The sequence below is a fragment of the Aulostomus chinensis genome, chromosome 13 (assembly GCF_037954235.1).
Source record: "Aulostomus chinensis isolate RoL2024-O1b breed Wild chromosome 13, RoL_Achi_v1.0, whole genome shotgun sequence".
NCBI lineage: Eukaryota > Metazoa > Chordata > Actinopteri > Syngnathiformes > Aulostomidae > Aulostomus > Aulostomus chinensis.
The window spans coordinates 10,412,123-10,430,477 of NC_141332.1; the positions used below are offsets into that span (position 1 = coordinate 10,412,123).

Genomic DNA, 18,355 nt, shown 5'->3' on the forward strand with positions numbered 1-18,355 from the left:
TTAAGAAAATAATAAAAACAGAATTCTAACGTCCTGCCGTTCTGCACAGTGCGGCAGCAGTGCCTGCTAGTGGAGATTAGGGAAACGGCATGTATTTGTCCCGTAGGTCAAACAGGCGACAGTGCTTTTCACATGGATCATACAAGCACAAGTTCATAATACCTAATATTCATTGATTCATGCAGGATTGCATACGTTGAGTCTGGGAATGCGTTCACAATAATTTTATGAGAGGTTCAAACTGAAGCTGATATTGTAAATATAATCTATGTGTCCTGCTCAGGCAAACAAATCAAAGTGTGCAACAAATGACCTCCAAGGTAACACCAGTGTTGTCGTAAGCTTTGGCTTCTGCTTCAGCAGGACATTCATGGTCCCTTTGTCCCGCTGTCATCTATTCACTTGCAGGACTGTACATGCAAGAGTTTGACGTTGCCATGATGAGAAGTACTACTTAGCACATAGCAGAATGGATTAGTCCGTTTTGTCTCGGATTTCTCTGGCTTTACTTACTGCTTAAAAAGGCTCCCGGTCTGACTGCCAGGATCCGTGAGGACAGTCCAGACATTCAATGCCAGAACAGGAACCTGCATTCGTTATAGAAAAATTAAGAAACCAAAAAGAAGAAAATGTTTCACTTCATTGAAAGGTTTTGCCTCCAGTTGGAGAAAACAGCCTGGCCAAAAGTTGAATCGGTCAAAACGTATCCAGGGAATCATTTAGGCTGCTGGAGTCAGTGGTATGGTCAGGCTGAGAATAACTTGGAGGGAAGCGATCAGTGAGTAGCTTATTTGTCCTTACGGTGCGTGTACACATACAGAAGCAATAACTGCCCTCATGAGACAGTCTGAAAATGTTGTCAGACAGTAACAATAACAAATTATACATGAATTACCTCCTTTTATACCACAGTACCACCCACAGATTGAAGGAAAAAACCTTATATCCCACACACAGTCGGCAAGGGAAAAACTACCACCCCCCCCCCCCCGGGAGCTATAGCTTGACATTCAGACTTTAAATAAATTGAATCACTGAAACAGTGAAACCGATCCTAAATGTTTAAAGTCACCAGCCTTGGCTAAAACAGTATTGAAGCAATTCAAATGTTAAAGTGCTGTATAGACATTTCCTCTCATTCCTGTCTGGTATCCAATTTCCTTTTAAAAGTCCACTGGACTGATATGATTTTAGTCAACACAACTTTGTGCGGGGGAAGTCGGAGCTAACGACAACAAGCCAAGGGAATTCAAAACCACATTAGAACTCAAGTATATCGTAGGGTACTGATCATAGAATAATGAGCACCTTTTCCTTTTGTCTTTACAAACAAGTGTGCACTTTCCTGTAATAAGCTCTTCCTTCTCAGTGCACAATAGAAAAAAATCAATGCCCGAAACATTTTCTCACATCACTGTAGTTTTGAATTGATCACTTGGCTCATCCTTTTTTCTCTGTTGAGAAAATCATTAGCTCTGCTTGAGAATCCTCAAGTATTGTTTTACACAAAAGGCCCCTTGTAAAGCCAAAGCAGCTCGCAATTTGAGAGACGCTTTCATCTTTTTACGGATTGATTTCTACCCTTTTATGATGGGCAAATGGCGTCAAAACTTAGTAAAACAACTTTCATCCATCGTTAGACAAGAAACTTCGTTAGCAGTCTGGCAAAAGGTGATATGCCAAAGGAAATCCTTCCACCTGCACCTTTTCTCAGCAGGCTACCCCTCACTGACCCTGTTCTTCTGAGGGAGGATGATAAATTGTGCGGCACCAGCCTGTATTTTTCTGGGAGAGGATGATTGTAGCGCCGTGTGCTGGTTTATTAAAAGTTATTGAACTCTGTGAACTTATTCTTAATGAGGCTTAAGTATTCTTTGGTTCTTTTGAGAGAGTTGCTTACTTTTGTGTGACTACAGGAATTTTTGATTAAGAGAATTCAGTCGTAAATAGTTTTTAAAGGATAGTGCAATCTTTTTAACCATTTTATGGTGGGAATACACCATGAACTAAAGGCCATTTATCAAACGAAGATTTTAAATTCAGTCACCCATCCACCTGTGTACAACTGGACATAGTGGGAAAAGGGAATTTTTTTTCTTCATGCCCAGAAGACCTTTTGTAAGAAATACAGGACCTTTTCTCTGAAACACAATAAAACTTCCATCAATCTGTTTACTGCACCTTTTTCATCCTGATGCAGGCAGCTAAAGCCAGTCCCAGCTGCCAATTGGTGAGACACGTTTGACAGGTTACGACAGGTTGTTCCTTATTTGGTTGCTTTGTAAAAAAAGAGTTGCAGCAACATCTTTTTTCTCTTTTTTTTTGGAAAGAGAATGCTCCGCCCTTTTTGTGTGGCTGCCCTGTTTGCCTCTTGCTGAAAATCCTGGACATCCTAACATGGTGACCAACACAATGGAGGAGAAGCTGTTCTGAACTAAATATGTCTGATAGAAACTATCAGAGGGAAGCACGGTGGTGCAGTGGTTAGCACTGTCGCCTCACAGCAAGAAGGTTCCAGGTTCGAGTCCACGGGATCTTTGTGTGTGCTGTTTGCATGTTCTTTCTGTGCCTGAGACATCAAGAGGGGACGAGGCTGATTGATACTCTAAATTGACCGTAGGTGTGACTGTGAGTGTGAATGGTTGTCTGTCTCTATGTGTTGGCCCTGTGATGGACTGGTGACCTGTCCAGGGTGAACCCTGACTCTCGCCCGTTGATGCTGGCATAGGCTCCAGCCCCCCCACGACCCTTTACAGGATAAGAGGTAGAAAATGGATGGATGGATGGTTTCCCACAAACCGTAGCAAACAGGCATCCCCCTCCCTCTCATGCCGTCAGATTGAATGGAGACAAGAGGATACCAACTTTTTAAGCTCATTCATAGGCTAAATGATTTAGAAAAAAGGATTTAATTACAGTTATACTGACTGATGGGGATATGCAGCATTAGGGGTAATCTTCATTCTTGCATCATTATCCTCATCTTCACTGGCCATTAAAATGGTGTGATTTTTGTGAGGAACGTATCAAATGAAGATGTTTTCAAAAGTCTGTAAAGATGATGCATAGACAAAACTTCTCTTATCATTGATATTTATTTTAAAATGGTATATTGACACACAATATTGACTACCAGTAGTGCAGTTGATCATATTATATTAATTTAGATAATTTGGGCATCCTTATTGAAGGAAAAGACATCATTTGGTTGATGATCATGGTAAGAGAGAACAAAAATTGTACTAGTAATAAATAGCGAAGGGGCCATGTTGCCAGGATATTGTTGTCATAGAAACATGACACCTGCGCAGTGCTGATTCCTGCGCTGTGACAGTGTGTTATCCCAGCGCTCCCCAACGCCCCTGCCACTGCTTATCAACCAGAAAAACACTCTACATCGGCACAGGGCCTTACATGACTCGTAATGAACACAATGTACCTGGTTAAAAAAAAAAATGTTTCCAGGGTTCCCTCCGATAAAATCTTGACTTTAAACTTTGAAGGCATGATACAAATGCCAGGAGAAAATTAAAGGAATGCTCTTTGAGAAAGAACCATCCAAAAAGTGACAAAAAGGAAAGAAATACATGCTTCAAAAAAAAAATAAAGATTATATTCATTTTTAATGTAAAAACAAGCACTACAACTACACACATGGTCAGTTCCAATCAGAGCAGTGGGTCCATGAGTGTACATGCTGCCAATTACAAACAAATCCAATGCAGTGACACTCCAGGGTGAGCCAAAAGACTGCTAGGTAAACTCAACTCCATGCCTGAAATCACAACACTGATGCAAAATTAATTCTCGAATCCTACTTTTCATTGTGTGTCCCCGGAGTTACATAACCAAAAAGACAACTTGAACATTCGGAGTACATTTCAGAACTCCAACATTGAAAAACTGAATTAATGAATTTGGTGAATTGAGAGAAACCATGCAGGCGTACTGAAGTAAAAACAAAAAAAGAGAGAGAGAGAGATTAGTTATTAAGTGTGCAAAGGCATTAACCTGAAGTGGTGTCATTTTCATACCAACAGATGATGGTGAAAATTTGTCATCCCTCAGTGGTCTTGAAGAGCACGGAATCAGAATATTCATTTCAGAGAAAAAAATCCTTCCCCACATACTGTATGTGTCCTTCTATAAGACAGGCGCTGCACATCTACCAGGTCTGGACCATCCTGAGTACATCAGCAACATTGTAAAAGGAAGAGAATATGAGAAACACAGAGGAAAAACTGAGCAAACAGTTGAAGAGCATGAACAGAACAGAGGTGCGATTGATGAATGATGTAATCTGGCGGCAGGATCTAAATTACTTAGGTTGGGGTTTGTCGGAGGCAAGAGAGTCCGATCACGAAAATGTCTAAGACAGTGTGCCAGACTACAGTCGTCAGGCTAATGCTATGACATAAACCAGAGCTATTGGACCTCACTGTGTTATGGCAAATGTGTGAGAGCCTGAACCAAAGGCAAGTCTGTGTGTTCTATTCACTTCGAGAATGGGGCATAAACGGAGGCCTCGAATTAGAGCAGTTTTACTTGAGCATAAAAGGCTGCAAGTCCCACCTGGTCAGACACATCTATTCAGAGGAATGCCAGAAGAGAACACTGCCCAGACGAGCTACACAGGCCGGCGTATCAAACCCCACGGTTGCATGGACTCCTTTCAGCAGAACTGCAGCCGACAATATATAACACGCAACACTGCACTTCTCCTCAAACTGCTGAGAATCCTAAATCCTCCCAACCCAAGGACTTGGTACTCAAGTGGGTGAAGTCCGATCAGAGGCTGAAAGTGTTCAAAACCCTCAATGTTATTAATGTGTCCATGGCTGAACCTTTTTTTTTTTGCCTCCCTTTTTTGTGAAGGTTCAATCCAATCATACACCACCTGAGGCCTGTCAGTAAATTGTTGGAAACTTGTGTCAGCAGTCTCCACTTAGACAAGCTAAAGATGTCCATGCATGACTTATCAAATTGAGCCTTTGGCAGGAACTCACTGGGACGATCCCTCTCAGAGGTTAAGCATCATCATCATCATCACGATTATTTGCAGAGGTGTTGAACAGAATTTGTACGAAAATGTCCTGCGCATGTTTTGTGCCATTAAAATGCCATTAAAAATTCCCCGAACGAATCTCTCACATCGCTGAAATTGATGCTGATGACTACAAAAGAGGACATATGAAACCTCCAAATGTCTCATCAAGCTTTAGTATTTGAAGGAGGTAGAAATGAGTTACCATTTACGCAAGAAGATAAAAAGGGTTTACATTTTATGCTCACCAGAAACCTGGATATTTCTAAAGCTTTAGCTAAAGATACATTCATTACGCCAGTCAGGGTCCTAACCTCTGAACATGCCGGGGCTCAAGATGGATGATAAAGCAGTTGGAGTGGCAGGGGCTTCTAACATAGCTATTGGTAGGGGGACTTCTCCCGGTGCTCTTAGTAGACATGGATGAAAATAAAATATACACCAGCCCAAAAACTGTTCACCATAACAGAAAAACCGCCATTTCCCGTAAATGACATAAGCTGTCATCATGAGCTGTTAGACGTGTGCCTCACAGAAACGTACCCTCAAGGCTCCTTTGTGCAGTCTCCATTTGCAAGGCTGTAAAATGTTCAGATGCACCTGTCATATGCAAATTTTTTGCAGGAATGGCCAACAGATGGTGTGATTGAGTTGCTGTTTATGTGGAAAAAAAGAACCTAGTTAATGTAACTGACCTTGAGTATATGGCTTTGAAGGTCAGCACCCCAGAGCGTGCGATGACAGAAGCTGTATACAGACCTCCAGAACCTGTAAATTCTTTTTGGACCCAAGGATTGTCACTCCATCATCATCTGTTGTGATTTTTATTCGATTCATATACTTTACTGTACTCTTCTGTTCTCCCTTGTTTCCCATCACTCTTGCCAATGAGATCATTGTGCTGATTTCATCCCAGCTGTTATGGTTTGGCCCATCTGGGAGGAATTCCAGCAAAGAGCCACAGATCACAGGCCCATACTCAGCCTCTCCGCGCAATTCTTAACAGCTGCAGAACATCCAGTTGTGACACTTGAGGACGCCAGCCTTGCTCAATTAAATCTGAAGCTGTACTGACAAAAAAAAAAAAATGCAATTGTGACAGTATGGAAGATGTAATCCTGTTGCGTGGATAGGGACGAAAATTATTTAATGAGCGGAATTTCTGAACATTATGACCAAACTTGTTGGGCAATTTTCCGTTTCATATGGAAACTTAACAGGCAGACACCTGTAGTCCTTTAGTGACATCTAGTGGCCATAAGTATATACAACAATAAAAGTAATAAGTATTTTTTAACACCGTGTACAGTAGTGTCCTCCTCTTTAATTATTCCCTTTACCACAAAACAGGCTTTAACATTCTAGTTTTGCAAAGCATTGTTGCATCTATACAGAAACACCTGCACCAACAGTGATATTACGTTTGCTGACCTTCGAATAAGATGATATGCTTGATAACATTTCAACAGGTTTTTGTTCTGCTTAATATGACATTTACACACAAACACATATGTGTGCACGTGTGTGTGCGTGTGTGCACGCGCGTGTGTGTGTGCACGCGTGCGTGTGTGTGTGTGTGCGCACGTGTGTGTGTGTGTGTGTGTGTGTGCACGCGTGTGTGTGTGAGAACAATGACAGCAGTAACTACACTACTACACAGGAAATTCCCCAGAGAGATCCAGAGTAATTCCACCCGTGAGAAATTCTTCCCTTCAAAACCACATATAACAGACAAACACAAACCAAAAGGAGATCTGGAGAACGCTTCACTTCACTACAACAGCTTTTCCCTATTTCCTTTAGCCTGTCTTAAAATCAAGTTCAGGATTTTTCTTGAGGACAACATTTGAGACAATAGTTTTTCAGGTTCCAGCAAGACCATTTTAATTGTATAACACTTCCAGTGACTTTGTAACCCAGTGATACATTTTCCCCACTTGGGGAGGGCAAAGCCTACTATGAATTATGTGAAGCCCAAAGGATGTGTAAGTAAAGAGAAAATCATGATTTGTATTTTTTTTTAAATCATTAAAAAAACACCCATTCAAATTATTAGATAAATATATTTATCACCCAGCCCTTATTGGTATTTTCCATCCATCCATTGTCTTCCGCTTATTCCTTACTAGTAAGGGTCGCGGGGGGGGGGGGGGTCAGAGCCCATCCCAGCAGCTTTTGGGCGAGAGTCAGGGTTCACCCTGGACAGGTCACCAGTCCATCACAGGGCCAACACTTATAGACAGAAACCATTCACACTCACAGCCACACCTACGGTCAATTTAGAGTATCAATCAGCCTCATCCCCTCTTGATGTCTTTGGACTGTGGAGGAAGCTGGAGTACCAGAGAGAACCCACACAGGAACAGGGAGAACATGGAGACTCCACACAGAAAGATCCCCACGCCTGAGCCGGGACTCCAACCCGGAACCTTCTTGCTGTGAGGCAACAGCGCTGACCACTGCACCACCCTGCAGCCCCTTATTGTTTGGTTTTTTTTTTTTTTAATATTCAGAATCTATATGGTTTGAGTGTGAGGATTCTTGGGACGTCTACCTGTTATTAGATTAACTCATACTTATGCCTGCAAGCTGTGAGGCAAAGTTCTTGCTCAGCTTCATTTCTCTTCTGCAAGTTCTGGGTCATCAACATACCCTCCTTTGGGCCTGTAGGGGACATAGACATCATTGTCTCCATGTAGCTTTGGTAGCCACTGGCCTCTACCCCTGAATGAGGGCAGTATTGTGAACCTGCCAGAGACAGGCTCTGATTCCATGGAAACATCTGCCTCTTCTGTAAACTTGGAATGATAGATACAATTATCCAAATGGCAGGAACGAGCTTTGACAAAACTCTTTTTGGGCCGTCTCATCTGTATCTTGTTTTGTGAGTCTTCTGACGAGCTCGGTGGCAATGTGTCGACGCATTCCTCTGAAGGTTTTTTCAGGGTCTCTGGTCTTTTGATTTTGTTTTGGAGGAATATTTTCTCTGCAAAGAACAACAAGGAATGGTCATACTACAAAGCAAGAAATCTCTGAACATCTGTATGCGTGTCTGTGACCAGATGATTTCAACAAGTATGTCTCTGATTAATGTCAAACTTGGTGAGCAGATTACTGGTGCACTAATGAAGTGTTTCCTTTTAGGCTCTGTGGTCCAGTTCAAAGATGACACTCATGTTAGTTGGTAATTCAGATTCAAGTTGGAACCTTGAGATCAAAGCGAAAATCAGTCAAAGAGGGTCCGTGACGTCTCACAAGCCACGGACCTGCCCATGCCACGGTAAAAATATCACTCTCACTTACCCCACTCTTCTTGATGGCAAAAGATCACCACCTTGATGTCGTCCCATTTTTCTCTCCAATAAGGTTCCATGAAACTTGGAACGTCATCCTGCAGTTCTGGGAATGTCCCTGTGGACGTACCCTCATCTGACGAGGAATCCTCCAAGTACATCTTTGACAGCGCCATGAAGACAACCGACAGAGACAGCCCTGTGGTTTAAGCTGGACTACTCCATGTTAGCTGTAAATCTGTCATGTCACAGTTCCTGTAGAGATGGGATGACCTCCGAAGTGGCAAAAATTCTGCTCACTTATCACGTTGACATGACAGACATCATTCTTTCTGTGATGATGAACGAAAAGCAGGCAATTGTTCTCCTGTGTTGTAGGTGATAGCAGACTAGGCGGTCAAGGTGAAATAGAAAGGGGGCGTCTCCTACTTCCTCCGTGGGCGATACAGCATGTGAGAAGAAGAGAACGGCTCATTCGCAGATTTTTCTGCACCAAAGTGGCTCCAAAGTTTGGGATATTGTTTTTCTTTTTCTGCTGATTTAATGAATGAGACCCCGGGAGACAATCAGCCATCCCTCCCTGGTGGTTTACTGTAGCCGTCGGTGAAGGCGGAAAGGTAGGAGAGCTGATTCCAGAGTGAGGAGGGGAGTAGGTAACAAGGCAGGGAACTATTTGGACCAGTGTCATGGAAAATTTGAGTATCACATTGTGTTTTCTTATGTTTGAGCTACGATTGAATTTTGTGTTGTTTTTATGTTGACACTGTTTGAACTTTGTAGTCAAGTGACTTTAAGTTTGAGACAGTGGTACGTCTGGAAAACGTCCAGTGTCAGACTTCCTTCTTCTGCACCGAAGTGATAAGCCTTCTGTGTTCCTTTTTCTCTGAATTTTCTCACTTAGCAGGTGTGCTAGCTGGCTAGAGTCCAACCTCAACTTATTGTATGTGACAGCAGATTTACATGTTCTTATAACCTTGAAGGGAAACCGTAAGGGGCATTAATCTGCAGGGGCAACAAAGAATGTAGAAAAGCTCCACTGTACTCTGTGGATTCTTCTTCAGCACATGCTCGTTGTGTGTTGAACAAACTGGGATTGCTCAGATTCAACAACAGTTTGTTTGAGCGTTGTGTCTCATCTCACCAGAACTTGGAGCCTCTCGAGACAAACATTGTGTCCATCTAAATAATATTTCCACCGCACTAGTTGTAAGTGAGCCAGATGCCACCCCTTCCTAGTTTGGGGGGGTGGGGGGGGGGGTTCTCCTGTTTGCACTACCTGGGGATGAAAATTTGACTTGGAGAAACATTATAACCATGCTTTAACATACAAATCAAACATCTGAAAATAAGAGTGACAAGTTTTGCTCCTACAACTCAATTAAAAGATCTCTAACTGAATCTTATTATACGTGTTGCTGCTTCAGAGACTTTGTATACTAGGGTTAAGGGGCGCAGGCGCGGGGAGAACAAGCAGACTCCACACAGAAAGACCCCGTCCTTGAGCCGGGGCCTGAACCCGGAACCTTCTTGCTGTGAGGCGACAGTGCTGACCACTGCACCACCGTGCCGCCCATAGTGTTTTATGTTAGAAGGAAAAAGTTGTATGAAATGTGGTCACTAACACACTTGTTTTTATACACTATGTGACTGTTTAATCTTCACTTTAGTACACAAGTAGTTATGACATAAAGGCTTTGTTTGTGGTCTGAAAGAGTAAATTGAGGGTTCAAAATCTCGTGTGTAAGAACAAATATTTGTGTTGGATGAATGAAGCCCTGGGTATTGATGATGATGATGATGATGATGATGATGATGATGATGATGATGATTGATTATTCTTGCATATCTAAGAGCACTTTTTTGTCTGCACCCTGCTGTTCATCCTCTAACCACCAGATGCCCCCAGACGGCTCACAACTGACCCATATTTGCCTCCCCCTGTCCTCTAAACTTCCTCACCCCCCCCCCCCCACTGTTCCCCTTCCTCCATGGCTCTTATTCCCTCATTTACCTGTCCTGCCCTCCTACACTTGTAGTGTCACCTAAGCATCCCTCATTGTTCATCCCCACGTCTTTGTCACCTCTTCCTCTCGCTCCAAACTCACTTCTTATTGTTCTTTTTTTGGGGGGGACTTTCTGTGCTACTAATTTGGGTTTTCTAGGGTGGATGCCCAAGCGCAAACTCTGCTGTTCTTCAATAAATAGCTTTAGAACCCCCTTACCTCATTGCTTGTAGTTGGGTCAATCAATGAGAAGTGTCATTATCAGGGTGAATTTAACTTTTAAGAGGTTAGCTGTTGGCTTTAAATCACTTGGAAGGCCGTCTCACTCTGATTAACACAGGTTTAGTCTTAAAAGTAGTTTATTTAGAGACTCAGAGTTCTACGTATATTCTGAGAACAGGTCTAATCATGTATTACAAGTTCAGTTTAATGTTTTACAGCTCCATGCTAAAGTGAGTTTTTGGAAAATTTGCCAGTTCTACAAATGTAGACCCTCTCAAAAATGCAGACCTCCTCAAAAACATCATATAAAATAAGTGAGATGCCTGCTGTGCAACCTTTAAGACATTCCCATCGCTCTGCATGGTAATTGGTAAATGCATCATGCAGTTAGCAGGGATGCGCAATAGAATTCCTCCTGAAAAATTCTTCAATTTTTTTATTCACTACATTTGTATCATCATTCCAGCCTTCATGTTATGTTGCAGTGCATGATTAAATCATATTGTGAACTATATATTTATTGGCAGCTGTACTTCATTTCGTCAGAAACGGTTTACAACTGTGCCGCTCCGCAAAACTGGGATGGAAATTTTGAATGAAATACTTAATTCATCCACTGAGTCATCAATATAATGAAACCACCATATGTATCATATCACAGTATGATAAAACTATAACGGTACATTGGTATTGTGGGGTGCACCAGACCAGACCAGTTATTAGGACGATATTTGCAGACAACGAGAGAAGAGATGATCAGAGCAATAACAACACGTGTCACACGACAACGGAGGAAGTTTGTGGAACTCTTCTTCAACAGGTGTGAATGCTGGAAAAAGAAGACGACAATAACAGCTTCCTCAGAAACCAAAAGCAAAGATGAAATCCCAGTGGCAAGCGGGTATCAAGCTCTTGGATGGAAAGCCTAATTCACATTAAAAGTGTCCAGGAACTGATACAGCAGGTTACTTTACTAAATTATGCGGGTGCTGGTTGTCATGGTGGCTTCAAACATTTTGTAATACTCTTTCTCATGCTGGATACATTGAAACAACTTCTATATTCTTGTGCATGATAATTTCTAAAAAAAAAAAAATTATCAGTTCTTCCTGATGATGACTGTGATGAATGGTCATATTCATATCAAGCGTTGATGGAAAAGCCTCCCGTACAGTACATATTTAAGTCATCAAACGTCGCGATATTTGCTGTGCTGGGTTCACGCTCAGTTAGAAAACTTGACATTTATCATAATGTGGAAAAAGATTGCGACCGTCTGCTTCCTCCGTTTTGTTTTGGAGGATCCCTTCACTGTGTTTCGAACCATCTCATCTCTCTTTCCGTGTGACACAAAAAGATGTGAAACAAAAACATCAACAGATAAACGAAGTCCCGGTGAACGGATGACTGCGCGAGGAGGGACGCAGGAACTTGTTTGCCAGGTGGATGACGCCTCACCGCAACGAAAGCGAAATATCATCGAAACCCAAACATGAAGTAAGCAGTAAGTAACTTGACTGCAATAAAGAGAACAAGCAATTCCTAAACATACACCGCGCGGTGTTTGCAGATTGTTCAAAAATAGAAAAAGAAATGCGGCGTTCAGGCGTTTCTGGGTCAGCGAAAGTGAGTAAAAGGTGGCTGAATACCTCGGATGATGACCGCAGTTCCTCAGGACTTTTCCATCGGGGAAATTTGTCCCAGAAATGTCTTCAGGTCATATAAAAGCCGCCGAGAGGCGCCACTGTTTCATTATGGACAAAACCGACGACAAGGTTAACTATAACACTTCTGAATAAATTACGAGTGTGTCCTTAATTTTGATATACGGGATGAATTAATGTGAGATTAAATTAAAAAATGAAAAGAACGATTTTAGTCTTCCTCAAATTCAAAATTATAATGTTTGGGGGAAAAAAAGAAAATATTGCTTAATACGTGCTACTTTTCTTTCGACATGTCACCACTCAAACTGCAGAGCTTTTCTTAGCTGCGATTTTGCGATGAATTAATATCAGTCGGTCGTCCAGGTGGTCCTCGGTTTAGTGTTTTTGATCATCATAATCTGTTTTCATTTTCCCTCTTAGATTTGAGTTAATAAAAATGACATCACATTTCATATCACCAGTTTCTAATGCGCAGCACGTTTCCATATATATTCCATGTTATTTCATACAGGGTGTGTCTGTACTGTATCTTTGAAAAGCATATATTTATCAGTTATTAGTTCATGAAACACTGCATGAATTTTTAAAGTATTGTTTCACAAGTTATTATTTTTATTTTTCCTTTATCATATTGTTATCAAACATAGGTACTTCAATATCAGTTGAATACGCATATGTAAGTGTGTGTGTGTGGGGGGGGGGGCTACTAAAATAACTCTGATGACTTTGATGATTACAACTGGAGAACATTTACATTTTTGGAAATGTTTAAATTCAGGGAGGTGGTGATCGTGGTGAGCTTTGTCCTGCAGCAAAGCAGTGGATGATGCAATACTGTTCCACACCTGTTTGTGATGCTCTGGATGTTGGCACAGCGAGCGATGCAGCAGTATCGAAGAGCTTCTGATGCCTCAGATGTGCATCAAGATTGCACCCTACGACAAAAGCATACTTCTAAGTAAATGGAATCATTCTGTAAATTTAGAGAAAAAAAAAAGAATTGCAACCACAATATTGTTTATTGTCATTATACACAAGAACAGTGAAACTCCGGATGGCATCTCTTTTAAGTACATGAAGAAAATAAACGTGTAACAAAATAAGAAAAGAATATATGAAATAACAGAAAAACAATTTTACACTCAAGAAAGGAAAATATATCTGTATCTCCCTCTCTCTCTCTCTCTCTCTCTCTCTCTCTCTCTCTATATATATATATATATATATATACATATATACACACACACACACACATATATATATATATATATATATATATTAGCAGTTGAGCAAAAATATTTGCACAGCTCAGCAGCTTCAGTTGAAACTATAAACATGCGCAGATTCAGGCACAGTTTTGGATGCAGTGACCACTGAGTCACAAGAGGATCATCAGGCAGGGGCGAGCGAAAAGGAAGTAGTGCCCCCTGTTCGTCCCTTAAACAAGTAGGTTTCATTTGTAAGAATGCAATTATTGCATAATTCAGCAGACGCTAACTTCTGTCAACACTCATGAACCAACTGCGCGAAAACAGTCTTCACTGGATCCAAATGAATAACTCTTTCTTTGAGTGACTTAAGGAGGCGTTTCAGGTGTGACCTGGTGGTGTGTGTCTGTAGTCTCAGATGAAAGTCGTGCAGTGATTCAGCAGTTTGAACAAAAGATGAAGCTCCCTCCACCATTGTGAAGCCAAGAATGAAAAAAAAAAACCCCAAAAAACAGGATGAGCAACTTCTGAAACCGCGTGTAACGGTGGAGGGTCGTGGGAGGCTGATGCCCTGTAGCCAATTTGTGATTTTTCTTTGATTCTGATGCATTCAGTTCACCTCACACTTTTTACCGTTCACCATCAATGGATCACATCATCAACTGAAAGTTTATGATCGCGGCTACAACAACATTGTGTCTTTTCTAATCACACCCGCGTATACATTTTGTCTCATTCGTAAAGTTACTCGAGTATTAAAAGGATTTCATCTCATGTGATTATTTAATTGATTGTATTGTTAAATACATTGATTTTTGATTATACGGTAAAGGAGCACATAACCACACTGGGAATCGGATCCCTGTTGTGGATTCAAAGGGGTTTTTACCCGCTAAACCTTTTGGCCATCAGATGTGACGTATTTGTCGACAGCTTGGACCAGTATGGGTATTGAGATGAATCACATAAAAATATTCCAGATATGTATTTCTACACATGCTGTTTTTTTGGTTGGGGACTGATGGGCGTTAACTTTAAAGGTTCTGATCATATGGAGGAAAACTGTAGTTTAAAGTACAAGGCAGTAACTTATAAGTGTACTTTGGTTTTTGCTTCAGTGCAGCATGTTAAAGCTAATGCTACTTATCTGATGTAACAGATAGAAAGATGAGCTTTGCAGACTTTTGAGCGTGAAAGTCTCCTTATATACCTTGTCCTGTTTTGATCTGTTTTAACTTAATCCTATTTTGAACAACTCAAAACAACCCCTCCACTCATTTCAAGAGTTGTGAATGTTGCTCGTGACTCATAACTGTCTGATGATCTGTTTTTTTCATTCAGATGAGATTCCTTACCATCGGCATCATCTTTGCATTCGAGCAATTCACTTGTCAAAATCCCCTGAACCACTGGACTCTCCAACCCAACGGTGAGTTTGATCCCACTGAAAACAACCAATTCTCAAAGTTTTTCACTTTTCTTCCTTTACCTGCTAACTTCTGTGTGTGTGCGTGCGTGCGTGCGTGCGTGCGTGCGTGCGTGCGTGTGTGTGTGTGTGTGTGTGTGTGTGCGTGCGTGCGTGCGTGCGTGCGTGTGTGTCCTGCTACTAAAGTCCTGGTTGTTCAGGTGAGTGGTGATGTGGGTCAGCACCCTCTCAGCTGCCTGGACTCTCCAGATGAGGAGGAGAGTGATGATATAGTCTGGAAGGTGAATGGGGAGGAGGAAGACCAGAGAGGGAACTCCTACCAGGTGCAGCTGGTGGAGAGTTTTGGAGGAGGTATCTACACCTGCCACAGCCGGAACGGATCGCTCCTCAATCACACTGTAGTCCTGATTCAGGAGGACGATTTCAAGCGGAAGAAGATTCTAGTGAAAACTGACACAGGTAAGAGTCTGAGTTCAAATATCTCAGAAGCCTGAACTGGATATATGAATACATGATTTTGTGTGTGTGTGTGTGTGTCTGACTTAATAGAAGAGGACTATTTAAAGTGTTCTGCTCGAAATTACAACGGAGAGTTCCGCTGCTCTTGGACCTGGCACCCATTTCGTGTCGGAAAAGTAGCATTGGTCAGAGTTCAACGGTAAGCTCACCGACTGTGGCGCTGCTTTCCAGTAAAAACACACTGTTCCGACTCATGTCAGCGCTCAGAGTTACATGGGAAACCCATAAATCCCTCTGCCTGAGAGGAAAATAGCAGATATTCATGTTATTTAAGGCTCAAGGTCACATCTTGAGTTTATATTTCATATGAAAATACTGTAGCTGGAAATGCTCTTGGATGATATACTATATATTTTGCTTCTGCAGTACTTTTAACAGCAGTGGGTCCTTTACCTATTAGTTCTGGGAAGTTGTAAAAACATTTTGGATTAAAAGTTACATGTAAAGCCCAAACCAGTGTGTTTTCTCTATGAAATAAAGAGGCATGTGCTAATCTCTCCTCCACAGCCTCTCCAGTGAGCTTGACCTCCAATGTTCTGCAGACGCCAATGGTCAATGCTGGACGTGCTCTTCAGTTCAGAGTAAATTCAGCTGTTCAGTGGACAGCAGTGGGCAGGGGATCTCCTGCTTGGATGAACAATACTGTCTCTACGCTGAGGAGAGCCAGCACATCCACATTACTGTCTATGTGAGGACGCTGCACTTCCTGATAGAGAACTACTCCAAACATTTTCACCTGTCAGAGATCGGTACAACACTACTTCCCCATCACGTTATCATTCATGTGTGCATTTTTTTCCCTCATTATTCTCTTTCACCTATCGCAGTGAAACCAGACAAGGTGAGGATCAGTAAGCTCAATACGACAATGATAAAGTGGACTTACCCGAGCTCCTGGAACAGTCCCTACTCCTACTTCCCCCTCACTTTCCAGATCACACAGCTCAGGAGGCCGTGTGAGAAGTGTGAGAACCCGTGCGCTGAGTCAAAAGCCTCACAGGTAAGAGCAGCCTACCAGGCTTGACAGTATTGTTTCCCTGTGTGTGGGTGTGTGCGGGTGTGTGTGTGTGTGTGTGTGTGTGTGAGGATTCTTCTTACACGTGCTGTTCATAGTTGATGGTTCAATGGAAGATTTTGGGGCAAAAAAATGATTTGATTCACATTTAATATAAAGCAAAGTAGCTGTCACCTACTAGAACACATGCCTTCTCAAGCATATTTCTGTGTCTGAATATTAATAATGGCTGCTGAGTACTGCTGGGTGGGAACATGAGCATGTTGACCTGTGGGATCCCATTGCAGGCGTGGATCTCTAGTTATATGAATTTTACATACACTATGCATGAAGAAATTAAAACTTTGCAAGAAATGTTAAGTACAATAAACACCTCTTTAAAAAATGACATGAAAGGTTAAATGTTTTCGAACACATGCCATGTCATTCTTTTCTTATTCATTATTTCTCAGACTTTGATGGTCCACTCCTGCGACGTTTGTCAGTTTAAGGTGAAGCGCAAGGCTGTGTTGGTCTGCGTCCGGGCGAAGGACGCCATCTGTGACTCCCAGTGGAGCAAGTGGAGTCACTTAAGGTCGGTATTTCCTAATCTCCCTCTCTGAAGCTGCTTGTTATTGTTGCCACCGACAGAATCAGATAGACGTGTGTGTAATAGATAACAGACGTTTCATGCTTTGACACGCGCGTATTAGCTTCACATTTAACTGACTGAAATTATTTTTGGCACTTTTGATCATTGGACCACAGAATGTGGGAGATTTTAGTTTGGTTTCATTGTATTTTCAACACAGCTTTACGAAATAAATTTGCCTGTTTTTGTTTTCATGATTATTTGATGATAAATGTTTATTTCCTGATCATTTTTCTTCACAGACTGGGAAGAAACAAGAACAGTAAAAAGAAGAAACAGTGAAACACAAAACCAGTGTAACAAAAGATAAAATAGGACACTGGACACCTCCAGAAATATTAAATATATTAATAATATTATATATTATATTGCTAATGTATTTTTTGATTTTGTACTGCATATTCTTATTTTTTATCTGGCTTTTAGTGTTTCTCTGTCAATACTGATGAGTTATTGATTAAAATGAAATTGTGCATATATTCTTGTGTTTTCTGCCTCTGCCCTTTACTAATCATGGCATGTACATAAGTTACTTCATGAGTTAATTTTTTTGTAATTTTTATTTTAAACTCTGCATCAATTTGCCTGTCAGGGTCAGAATAATTTTTAGGCTGCACGATAATTATCAACTCTCCGGGACCAGAAACCTCAGCGTTTGTTTCTATGTGACTAAAATGCAACACACTGAAATGTCATCAGCTCCCTACACTGCAGTGACGGGCTTGTTTTTAGGTGAGAGTGGAAGTTTTGCTGGAAACAAGGCTCTTAATACCACAAATCACAGAACCATGACAGAATTGTGTGTGTTCTCTGGGAGACGATGTGGCATGCATGGTATTTCCTCTGTTAGTTCTTGTGTTGACCCATCTCTCTGCAAACATACACTCCTTCCTCATTTGGCTTTTTTTTTTTTTTTCCCCAAGAACTGTGCGAATCTCCCTTACAGCGTATTGACAGTTTAGTGCCAGCGGTCGGGCACCGAACTGTGAAGAAGTGCTGGCATCCACCGCAACAGTATTGCTTCCCTCTTGTAATGGAGGAAGTCTCCTTGTTGTGTTGAGAGCGGTTGCTTGCTGCAGTGAGAGAAGTGTACCAGGAATACTGCATGATGGGATACTAGGTTTAGTTGAGTGTTTTTTAGAAATATATTAGTATAGAATTTATGCTCCAAATTGAAAGCAGGACACTGAAAAGCGTTTGATGTAAATTTAACAAAAAAACATTATGAATCAACTTCTTTGCGAAGAGGCTGTGAAAAATGTAGCTGTTAAAATCAATGAAATCTAAGTTATTTATTTACAAGGTACATAATTCTGTGAAATAAGTA

General features: G+C 41.4%; 1 protein-coding gene across 6 annotated transcripts; it reads left to right on the forward strand.

Annotated features, from left to right (window-relative positions):
- The first annotated feature begins 8,745 nt into the window (after nucleotides 1-8,745).
- il12ba (interleukin 12Ba) lies at nucleotides 8,746-17,496 on the forward strand. Of its 6 annotated transcripts, none has more exons than XM_086223113.1 (8): nucleotides 11,759-12,059; nucleotides 14,779-14,866; nucleotides 15,050-15,322; nucleotides 15,413-15,521; nucleotides 15,890-16,131; nucleotides 16,210-16,382; nucleotides 16,850-16,971; nucleotides 17,271-17,496. In XM_086223113.1, exons 1-8 carry the CDS (start codon nucleotides 12,009-12,011, stop codon nucleotides 17,308-17,310), a joined length of 1,098 nt encoding a protein of 365 aa, XP_086079239.1. In that variant the 5' UTR covers nucleotides 11,759-12,008; the 3' UTR covers nucleotides 17,311-17,496. The 6 variants fall into 6 exon arrangements, with proteins under 6 accessions (XP_086079237.1, XP_086079239.1, XP_086079236.1 ...); XM_086223112.1 differs by lacking the exon at nucleotides 11,759-12,059 and adding an exon at nucleotides 12,183-12,337; XM_086223111.1 differs by lacking the exon at nucleotides 11,759-12,059 and adding an exon at nucleotides 8,746-8,954 and having other exon boundaries at nucleotides 14,779-15,322.
- Nucleotides 17,497-18,355: the final 859 nt, after the last annotated feature.